Here is a 12582-nt window from a genome sequence, read left to right on the forward strand (position 1 = left end):
CAGACAGAGAGCCAGCCAGACAGACAGACAGAAAGACGGACAGACAGACAGAAAGACAGACACAAACACACACACACAGACACACATACACACAGACACACACAGAAACATACACAGGCACAGACAATGACACAAACAGACACAAACACACAGACACTCACACAGACACACACACAGAAACACACACAGACACACACACACAGAAACACTCACAGACACGGAAACACACACAAACACACACTCAGACACACACACACAAACACACACAGACAGACACACACAGACACAAAGACACATACACACACAGAAACACACACACACCGACACACACACACAGACACACACACAGAAACACTCACAGACACGGAAACACACACAAACACACACTCAGACACACACCACAAACACACACAGACAGACACACACAGACACAAAGACACATACACACACAGAAACACACACACACCGACACACACACAGACACACACACAAAAACACTCACAGACACGGAAACACACACAAACACACACTCAGACACACACCACAAACACACACAGACAGACACACACAGACACAAAGACACATACACACACAGAAACACACACACACCGACACACACACACAGACACACACACAGAAACACTCACAGACACGGAAACACACACAAACACACACTCAGACACACACCACAAACACACACAGACAGACACACACAGACACAAAGACACATACACACACAGAAACACACACACACCGACACACACACACAGACACACACACAGAAACACACAGACACACAACACAGACGCGTAAAAAAAACACGCAGACACAGACACACACACAGACAGAGACACAGAGACACACACAGACACACACACACACACGTTATTATATAAGTGCAATAATCTTGGACACGCCGTTAAACACCATTTCACCCCAACTCCTAAAACGACCCCATTGTTTGGCTTCCTTGGTTGATACAAGTTGGAGTTGTAGTGTGTGTTTCCTTCCCTCTGTACTGATGCGCCAGTCACCTGATTGTCAAGTTCTAGTCCTTGAAATGACACTGCTGGGCTGTTTATTCTGAGGAATGTCTATAAACAAAACAAACTGGTACAGAGAATGTGGGATGTTGTATTTAGGAATGGTTGTACTTTTACACGTTACCCCATCACAAAATATCTTCATAAATTTACAATGCTTTTACATTTGTAGCAAATTTTTACAGGCCCGAAACTATCCAAATAGCATACTATATGTTCTATTCAATTTCAACGTGTGTTATTTTGTAAACTGATAAAGTAATCACAAATCAAAACATTTTCTTCAGTAACTTCAACAACATCGCACTAATGTTTCCTTGTAAAGACAGCACAGTCAATGAGGGGCAATTGATACAACACCATTGATCAGGGCTATTGATGCAACAACTTGTATTTGGACTATTGATACAACACCGTTCATTGGGACTATTAATACAACACAGTGGATTGGGACTATTGATACAACACCATTGGTTGGGACTATCGATACAACACCATTCATTGGGACTATTGATACAACACCGTTCATTGGGACCATCGATACAACACCGTTCATTGGGACTATTAATACAACACAGTGGATTGGGACTATTGATACAAGACCATTGGTTGGGACTATCGATACAACACCGTTCATTGGGACTATTAATACAACAAAGTGGATTGGGACTATTGATACAACACCATTGGTTGGGACTATCGATACAACACCATTCATTGAGACTATTGATACAACACCGTTCATTTGGACTATTGATACAACACAGTGGATTGGGACTATCGATACAACACCATTCATTGGGACTATTGATACAACACCGTTCATTGGGACTATCGATACAACACCATTCATTGGGACTATCGATACAACACCATTCATTGGGACTATTGATACAACACCGTTCATTGGGACTATTGATACAACACAGTGGATTGGGACCATTGATACAACACAGTGGATTGGGACTATTGATACAACACCGTTCATTGGGACTATTGATACAACACCGTTCATTGGGACTATCGATACAACACCATTCATTGGGACTATTGATACAACACCATTCATTGGGACTATCGATACAACACCATTCATTGGGCCTTTCGATACAACACCAGTCATTGGGACTATTGATACAACACAGTGGATTGGGACTATCGATACAACACAGTGGATTGGGACTATTGATACAACACCATTCATTGGGACTATTGATACAACACCGTTCATTGGGACTATTGATACAAAACCATTCATTGGGACTATTGATACAACACCATTCATTGGGACTATTGATACAACACAGTGGATTGGGACTATTGATACAACACCATTCATTGGGACTATGGATACAACACCATTCATTGGGACTATCGATACAACACCGTTCATTGAGACTATTGATACAACACAGTTGATTGGGACTATTGATACAACACCATTCATTGGGACTATTGATACAACACAGTGGATTGGGACTATCGATACAACACAGTGGATTGGGACTATTGATACAACACCATTCATGGGGACTATTGATAGAACACCGTTCATTGGGACTATTGATACAAAACCATTCAGTGGGACTATTGATACAACACCATTCATTGGGACTATTGATACAACACAGTGGATTGGGACTATTGATACAACACCATTCATTGGGACTATGGATACAACACCATCCATTGGGACTATCGATACAACACCGTTCATTGAGACTATTGATACAACACAGTGGATTGGGACTATTGATACAACACCATTCATTGGGCCTTTCGATACAACACCATTCATTGGGACTATTGATACAACACAGTGGATTGGGACTATCGATACAACACAGTGGATTGGGACTATTGATACAACACCATTCATTGGGACTATTGATACAACACCGTTCATTGGGACTATTGATACAAAACCATTCATTGGGACTATTGATACAACACCATTCATTGGGACTATTGATACAACACAGTGGATTGGGACTATTGATACAACACCATTCATTGGGACTATGGATACAACACCATTCATTGGGACTATCGATACAACACCGTTCATTGAGACTATTGATACAACACAGTGGATTGGGACTATTGATACAACACCATTCATTGGGACTATTGATACAACACAGTGGATTGGGACTATCGATACAACACAGTGGATTGGGACTATTGATACAATACCATTCATTGGGACTATTGATAGAACACCGTTCATTGGGACTATTGATACAAAACCATTCATTGGAACTATTGATACAACACCATTCATTGGGACTATTGATACAACACAGTGGATTGGGACTATTGATACAACACCATTCATTGGGACTATGGATACAACACCATCCATTGGGACTATCGATACAACACCGTTCATTGAGACTATTGATACAACACAGTGGATTGGGACTATTGATACAACACCGTTCATTGGGACTATTGATACAACAACGTTCTTTTGGACTATTGATACAACACCATTCATTGGGACTATTGATACAACACCATTCATTGGGACTATTGATACAACACCATTCATTGGGACTATCGATACAACACCATTCATTGGGACTATTGATACAACACCATTCATTGGGACTATTGATACAACAATGTTCTTTGGGACTATCGATACAACACCGTTCATTTGGACTATTGATACAACACAAGGTGTATTGGGACTATTGATACAACACAGTGGATTGGGACTATCGATACAACACCGTTCATTGGGACTATCGATACTACACCGTTCATTGGGACTATCGATACAACACCGTTCATTGGGACTATTGATAAAAACAACATTGATTGGGACTATTGACGCAACCCCATTGACTGGGGCCATTGATACAACAACATTGATTTGGACGAACGAATACACCAACATTGATTGGACTATGGATACAACAACATTGATTGCAACTGACGAATAGACCGACATTGATTGGGACGAGTCATTCAACAACTGGTGGGGTAACAACATTGATTGGTGATATGAAAATATTGATTTAGATTGCTGGTTCAATAAAAGCGCGAAAACCCTTTCCATAAGCACGAGAAATCGATTAGAATAAGAGTCTATTTTGTGATTCCGACTGAAGCATGAACATGTGTTCATGAAACACTATCAAATAGGGAAGATACCAACTAAGCGTACCTTACCCCATCGTTGCAACCCGCCAAAACACATGCACAGTCAAGTCAATTGTTCTCCTAAGGGAACATATAAGGGAACATATGACTAAAAATAGTACAAATAGGAAATTGCATGTGAGATCATTTTGTCACGGAAGTGTCAAATTTAGAAATATCCTCCCCATGTCGACCTTCAAGATTTTCAAAGCCTTTTTGAGATGTCGAATATAACCTTTGTCAAACAGCAGCAGTCGTATGACGCTCTTTGAAATCTTAGTAGAAAGAGCATGCTCGATTGTACCTCAAAAGTTGTGAAATGTAGACACCAAAGGCTGGAACTGTTGGATTATTGTTCAACATAAAAATAATAATAATAATGATTTTATCAGCAACAAACTTTGTTCCAATATAATTTATTTATATATTTTGGTGCATTGTTGTAATAAAGAGAATTATCTGGTTGTGCTGATGTTGCTGAAAACGTATCTGGTCTCAATACAAAATCCAAGTCCCCAGTAAAATATCAAACAGTCGGCCCTTTATAAGGAATAATATTACACTGAACTGATGTCAAAACATATCTTTTGATGCATGCAAAGCAAATGTGAGAAGCGAAATCAGCACAGCTCATTACTAATATGGTATATATCTCCATGTGGAGAGTAAATGTGCGAGTCATCATCTGAAATCAGCACAATACATAGCCTTTGTGGCCTATCTCCTCATGTGACAGTAAATGTGAGAGTCAGCAGTTGAAGTCAGAATAGCTCATAATCAATGTGGCCTATCTCTTCATGTGGACAGTAAATGTGAGAGTCATCCCTTGAAATCAGCACACCTCATAACCAATGTGGAAACTGTGCAGTGCGGTGAAACCCCAAAGCCCGACAAGTCGAACACCTTCTCCAGTGAAAGGGGGACTCAACTGGTTGGTCATCAACTGGAGTCTGTATCAACTGGAGTCCCATCGCCATATGTCTGGAACGACAAAGATGCAGTTGTCATTACTGATTGATAATCTCACATTATTTTATGAATCTTCACACGTGTGTATTACTTGGATGATAGGGTTGAAGTTATTTTTTAAGTTTCGTCATGTCCCAAAACCAAATTTGTCCATGTAGAGGCACTGTGAACGCATGAAAAATAGTTATTTGTAGTCAAAATACAAACAATAATACACGTTCGTTGTGCCGGTGTAGCAGACTCAAATCGGTTCCTTAATATGGCTCAGGTCACTCCCCTCTACTTGGCCCAAAACATTCCCTCAGGTGTCGGATCACTCCCCTTTGACTCAAATCAACACCTTACTTTTTTACTGACTTCTGCTTCTCCTTTCCAGATGTTCTCATGACCTTTTTCTAACCCGAAAAGGGAGCAGCAGATTGTTTAGTCGTCGACAGATATTAATATGATATTGAAGATCCGGGGTAGAATAGGTCTTCAGCAACCCATGCTTGCCGTAAAAGGCGACTATGCTTGTCGTAAGAGGTGACTAACGGGATCGGGTGGTCCGCTGACTTGGTTGATGCATGTCATCGGTCCCAATTGCGTGGATCGATGCTCATGATGTCAATCACTGGATTGTCTGGTCCATACTCGATTATTTACAAACCGCCGTCATATAGCTGGAATATTGCTGAGTGTGGCGTTAAACAACAATCAAACAGACAACATTGATATTTGTGTACAATAGGAAGGTGTGCACGAAATGATTTATATATATTACTGTTAATTTAACATGTGACATCAATCGGCCGTTACAATTCTGAAAGAATATTTTACTCTAAAAAGTGTCACATCCCTCAAATAGATAGGTTATAAGTCGCTTTATTCCCAATTCAGTGCTGTTTTTCTAATCACAACAATCATACGGTTATGTTAAACTTCGAGGTAAGAAAATAATAAGATACGCCCGTGCAACTTTGTATACCAATATACAATGTGTATATATATATATAATTTCTTCTGGTACTTCCTTTTGAGAATATGTTATTTGATTTGGATTTCTTAATACTAGAAATGAGACGAAACGATAACTAAACTCTTATAGTCACGTAAATGCAACAACTGTATAGTGTTATAGTGTTACATCATGTGTAGTGTTGTTTTTTGTTTTTTTTCGATACGGATATTTGAAGATAACAAATAAATATGAAAACTATATTTTGTTGTCAACTTAAGAATACCTTCAACATTGCATATAGCAGATAGTCCTGTAATGCGTCACCAAACGAACACGTCCATTATTTCAGTATGGTGTTACATGTACATACGACGGTCACATTGACTATTTAAAAGCAATTCGCTCCTGGCTTGAAGGGAAGTAAAACGGTAAACACATCAACTTCTGTTTGTTAAACCTTTTGTGTGTGTATTAACAAAGGGAGACGTGACTGTCTAATTGTCATTTCTGGTGAGTAATTAATATTGTAACTTTTGTTTACCTGAATGACAAATTAATTAAAACAAATTAGCTAACCTCTTGCTGAAATGTGTGGCCAGGTCAGTATCAAATACAAACATGTTACTTGGTATTATGTAATACCATATATAGTTAATAAACCAATATTCTCGTCGTCAAACCGTTGTTGTAGAAAAATAAAACCTCAATGCCAGAGACTCACCAGAATCGACTTTCAGCGAAACAGAAATGAACCATAACGGCTCTCTTTTTGAGGTTCAGGGTGAAAAAGTCTCAGAAAGTAATGCAACAACATGGGAGCGTTGCATGTGTCATTCTCGCAACACGCACACCTAACAACACCAAACACGTACGTATTCAATACGATATATTTATAAAACTTTATCATTTATCATAGTAGAACATATGAATATAGTGAGGGGAGTCCTGTAAGTCAATTTGACACTACAGAGAGATACAAAGCCACATATTGACTGGCACTGAACTCACTATGAATGCAGCCTGAGTGATGTGGATTTCAATGACGTAGTTGCTGACGTTGACTGAAACACCAAGCTCTTTACGCTCAGAGACATGAACTCCTCCTTGTCGTGTATAGCACGTGGCTACAACTGGGTTACTGCTCCACTTCACATACAAATCGTAGTAAAAGTCCATGTTAGGGTCTTCAAACCAGACGTAGTTTCTGTAACAAAAACGAAACAAAATTATAAAGCAGGCATAGCTATTGTTAATTTAATATCATAAATTGGTGAAAGCCATGAAACTGTGTAGAGTGGTATGCTTGTCCTTAAATATTTATGGTTCTGATTAACATACCAAGGCTGCTCTGAATAAACATAATATCCAATGTGGTTAATAATCATGTTATGTGTCCTCGTGTCACATGTCCAGCTCAGAACGTGCATGTGTGTATTCGTGTGCAGAAATTACGAATACAAATGTTAGGTAAACATCTTCCCAACATAATCACTAAACATATCTGCTGCTGTTAAGTACATAAGTTTATGTAAATATTTTTCTCCTGACCTCCAAGTCATGTTTCCAGATACTTCAAGTCTCAGCTTCATCCCCACAGCAAGGTCAAAGGTCAACTCATCTGTATATGTCGTCGATGAATCTTGTTATTAAGAAAGGATATACACAAATCTAAATGTCATAGTTGAGAACATATAGGAATTACTTATATTTGACATCAAAGACATTTCATTTGGAGGTATCACTGCCATGTAACAGAACTGTTAAACTTGAAACTCTGTGTTTGTGTAACTAGTGTGTTAGGCTGTTTATTTTAACATTTAAGGCGTACAGGTTTATGCAGATGTGTCGGGACATAGTAACTTTTCAATGTGACACAATTTGATAACTGATACGTTACCATGGGCAGAGACTGCCTGTACGTTATACCTGATGCAACACCTTACTACTCTAAAATGTGTCAAAACAGGAAACTGTGTTTGTTTGTTTTTTGTTTTTTTTATTTCAGCGGTCCATAAATATGTGAATGAGGACCATTCAAACCAGTGATCGACTTCAGGAGAATCGATCAACACCTCACCAACATGTAACCAACATGTAACCAACCAAGTAACCGAGGCTGACCAACCAATCAAGTTTGGACTCTTTCAACAAGCGTGTGTTTCTGGGAATATACGTATATCCTCCTACTTGTAATCACCATGGTCACAATCACGTGTACATAACGATAAGCTGTAATTTTGTTGTCAAACGGAAATTGTGCGTAACGCTGAGACATTTTCACAAACTCCAACTTCGCAATAACATTTTAAACATGATACAGCTAGACATTGCAAAACTTCAGGCAATATTGTTTCTTAGGTAGACACCTATTTGATATAGTTGACAAAAAAGACATATATTTGTATGAATTTCCTCCTTGTTTTATTTATCATCCTCGCCAATATATAGCAAGAATGCACATTAATGTAAACCTACCATGTACGGTCTTGCCTTGGCTATGTAACACGACACACACTTGACTGGCACCACTTCCCACGATGCACCGGTATAACAGGAGGATGTGTTGTCGTCAGAGGCAATGATGTTGGTGTTGCAGACATCCTCATGGTCATCGTTGATGATGTCAACATCTACTCGTGCATTTTCAAGTTTATAGTTGGCACAGGAAACTGAGGACGAAGTAGGAATTGCTATATTTACATCACCAACGCACGCATCAGGGATCTCTGGACTTTGATGTTGTCTCGTTCGTGGAGGCAACCGTCCTGTACCGACTTCACGTAAATTGGAACATACATTCAATCACAGTCACATCACATAACTTTCATCTTGATGGAACCCGTATCTGCTGCAGTTAAACTTTCGGATAAAATGTCCTTTAACCATACCACTTAAAACAAACATTTGAATTCAAAGGACGAGTTATGTAATGACGTCCCACACCTTTTGAAGCACTTGTGTCGCAGAATGGCTCATTGAACTACCCCACTGGTATGTAACATTTAAAATATGTGTCAATTTAAGGCGGACTAACTTAGGTTTTCGTAGAAGTACAAGCCACCCCACTGGTATGTAACATTTAAAATATGTGTCAATTTAAGGCGGACTAACTTAGGTTTTCGTAGAAGTACAAGCCACCCCACTGGTATGTAACATTTAAAATATGTGTCAATTTAAGGCGGACTAACTTAGGTTTTCGTAGAAGTACAAGCCACCCCACTGCTGTGCGATGTATGTGTTAAACAAGAGGAAATGGTAAACATTAGTGGTGAATACGTCAACTAGTTATTGATATATATCTTGTTGCCATTAAAACTAGGAAAAGTATGTTTTTGCTAATATCTCAAACTATAAAAAGGGACTTGACCACTAAACAAATTTATGTGTAAAATATGGAGAAGAAGTATTTTAAAGATCTACACCCTATTTTTCACCCAAAGTTGTTGTCTTGGAAACTTGAAAAAAAATTCTTTTAAAACATCCCAAATTGCCAAAACTTATTTTTGTTGAAATTCCAAAACAATCAAAAGGTACCAGATCACCACTAGACCTATCTATATTCCAAGTCTGGTGAAGAATTATTGTAGTTTTCAAGATCTGCTCCGTAAACTAATTCTACCCCCATTCCCAGCCAAAGTTAAAGTTGATACCATGGAAACTCGAAAAACATTTTTTGTCAAAAATCAGAAACTATCAAAAAGCACCAGTTCAGCCCTAGACCCGTCTGTATGCAAAGAATACTAACGAAATATTGTATGGTTTTCAAAATCGGCTCCAGAAACGACATCTTGCTTTGCTGGGGATAATAAGCAGGACAATGTTATTTATATGAAAAAGTGAAAAAAAATACATTGAGTCTCGTTGAATTGTACCATGACGAAACACTTCAGCATCATGTCAAGTGTATCACAGAAACATACTGATGACGCCACATGTATCAATTCAGTATCATAATGTAAGATAAAATATCACTTTATTATCCCAAAGCACCTATCACTTTATTATCCCGAAGCACATATCACTTTATTTTCCTGAAGCACATATAACTTTATTATCCTAAAGAACATATCACTTAATTATCCCGAAGCACATATCACTTTATTATGCCGAAGCACATATCACTTTATTATCCTGGAGAAGATATCATTTTATTATCCCGAAGCACATATCACTTTATTATCCCCGAGCACATATCAATTTATTATCCCGAAGCACATATCACTATATTATCCAAAGAACATATCACTTTATTATCCCCAAGCACATATCAATTTATTATCCCGAAGGACATATCAATTTATTATCACGAAGCACATATCACATTATTATCCTGAAGCACATATCACATAAGTATCCCGAAGCACATATTATATTATTATCCCGAAGCACCTATCACTGTCTTATCCTGAAGCACATATCATCTTATTATCACGAAGCACATATCACTTTATTATCCCGAAGCACCTATCACTTTATTATCCCAAAGCACAAATCACTTTATTATCCTGAAGAAGATATCATTTTATTATCCGAAAGCACATATCACTTTATCATCCCGAAACATATCACTTTATTATCCCAAAGCACATATCATTTATTATCCCAAAGCACATATCACTTTATTATCCCGAAGCACTTATCACTTTCTTATCCAATGTACATATCACTTTATTATCCTGAAGCACATATCACTTTATTATCCCGAAGCACATATCACATTATTTTCCTGAAGCACGTATAAATTTATTATCCTAAAGAACATATCACTTAATTATACCGAAGCACATATCACTTTATTATGCCGAAGCACATATCACTTTATTATCCCAAAGCACATATCATTTTATTATCTCGAAGCACATATCATTTTATAATCCTGAATCACATATCACTTAATTATCCCAAAGCACATATCATTTTTTTATCCCGAAGCACATATCATTTTATTATCCTGAAGCACATATCACTTTATTATCCCAAAGCACATATCAATTTATTATCCTGAAGCACATATCACTATATTATCCAAAGAACATATCACTTTATTATCTCAAAGCACATGTACCTTTATTATCCTGAAACACATATCAATTTATTATCCCGAAGCTAATATCACTTTATTATCCCGAAATAAATACCACTTTATTATCCTGAAGAATATATCACTTTATTATGCCGAAGCACATATCACTTTAATATCCCGAAGCACCTATCACTTTATTATCCCGAAGCACATATCACTTTAATATCCTGAAGCACATATCACTTTAAAATCCTAAAGCACATATCACTTTATTATCCTGAAGCACATACCACTTTATTATCCAGAAGCACATATCACTTTGATATCCTGAAAAACATATCACTTTATTATCCTGAAGCACTTATCACTTTATTATCCCGAAGAACATCACTTTAATATCCTGAAGCACATACCACTTTATTATCCTGAAGCATATGTCACTTTAATATCCCGAAGCACATATTACATTATTATCCCGAAGCACCTATCACTTTATTATCCTGAAGCACATATCACTATATTATCCAAAGAACATATCACTTTATTATCTCGAAGCACATATAACTTTATTATCCCGAAGAACATATCACTTTACTATCCCGAAGCAAATATCACTCCCGAAGCTAATATCACTTTATTATCCCAAATACATACCACTTTATTATCCTGAAGAACATATAACTTTATTATCCCAAAGCTCATATCACTTTAATATCCCGAAGCACATATCACTTTATTATCCTGAAGTACATACAACTTTATTATCCTGAAGCACATATCACTTTATTATCCCAAAGTACATATCACTTTAAGTTATTATCCCGAAGCACATATCACTTTATTGTCCCGAAGCACAGATCACTTTATTATCCCGAAGCACATATCACTTTATTATCCTGAAGCACCTATAACTTTATTATCCTGAAGCACATATCACTTTATTATCCTGAAGCACATATCACTTTATTATCCTGAAGCACCTATCACTTTATTATCCTGAAGCACATATCACTTTATTATCCTGAAGCACCTATCACTTTATTATCCTGAAGCGCCTGTCACTTTATTATCCCAAAGCACAGATCACTTTATTATCCCGAAGCACATATCACTTGATTATCCTGAAGCTCCTATCACTTTATTAACCCAAAGCACCTATCACTTTATTATCCCGAAGCACCTATCACTTTATTATCCCGAAGCACATATTACTTTATTATCCTAAAGCACCTATCATCGTATTATCCGGAAGCACATATCACTTTATTATCCTGAAGCACATATCACTTTATTATCCTGAAGCACATATCACTTTATTATCTTTAAGCACATATCACTTTATTATTTTTAAGCACATATCACTTTATTATCCCGAAGCACATATCACATTATTTTCCTGAAGCACATATAACTTTATTATCCCGAAGCACATATCACTTTATTATGCCGAAGCACAT

The 12582-nt window shown here is 37.5% G+C and overlaps 2 protein-coding genes across 5 annotated transcripts in view; both read right to left on the reverse strand.

Moving 5' to 3' along the window:
- The window catches only part of LOC124124966 (ankyrin repeat and KH domain-containing protein mask-like), a 239630-nt gene that overhangs the window by 149453 nt on the left and 77595 nt on the right, over positions 1-12582 (reverse strand). The window lies entirely within an intron of this gene.
- LOC124124971 overlaps positions 1132-12582 on the reverse strand; it is a 35123-nt gene continuing 23672 nt past the window's right edge. The window contains exons 6-9 of the mRNA XM_046488261.2: positions 8578-8771; positions 7651-7741; positions 7111-7306; positions 1132-5174 (exon numbers count right to left, since the gene is read on the reverse strand). Of these exons, the coding sequence (XP_046344217.2) occupies positions 1378-4179 (2802 nt within the window). The 5' untranslated portion in view covers positions 4180-5174; positions 7111-7306; positions 7651-7741; positions 8578-8771 and the 3' untranslated portion in view covers positions 1132-1377. The remainder of the gene's footprint in view (positions 5175-7110; positions 7307-7650; positions 7742-8577; positions 8772-12582) is intronic.

The sequence above is a fragment of the Haliotis rufescens genome, unplaced genomic scaffold (genome assembly GCF_023055435.1).
Source record: "Haliotis rufescens isolate VD_foot unplaced genomic scaffold, xgHalRufe1.0.p SCAF_41, whole genome shotgun sequence".
NCBI lineage: Eukaryota > Metazoa > Mollusca > Gastropoda > Lepetellida > Haliotidae > Haliotis > Haliotis rufescens.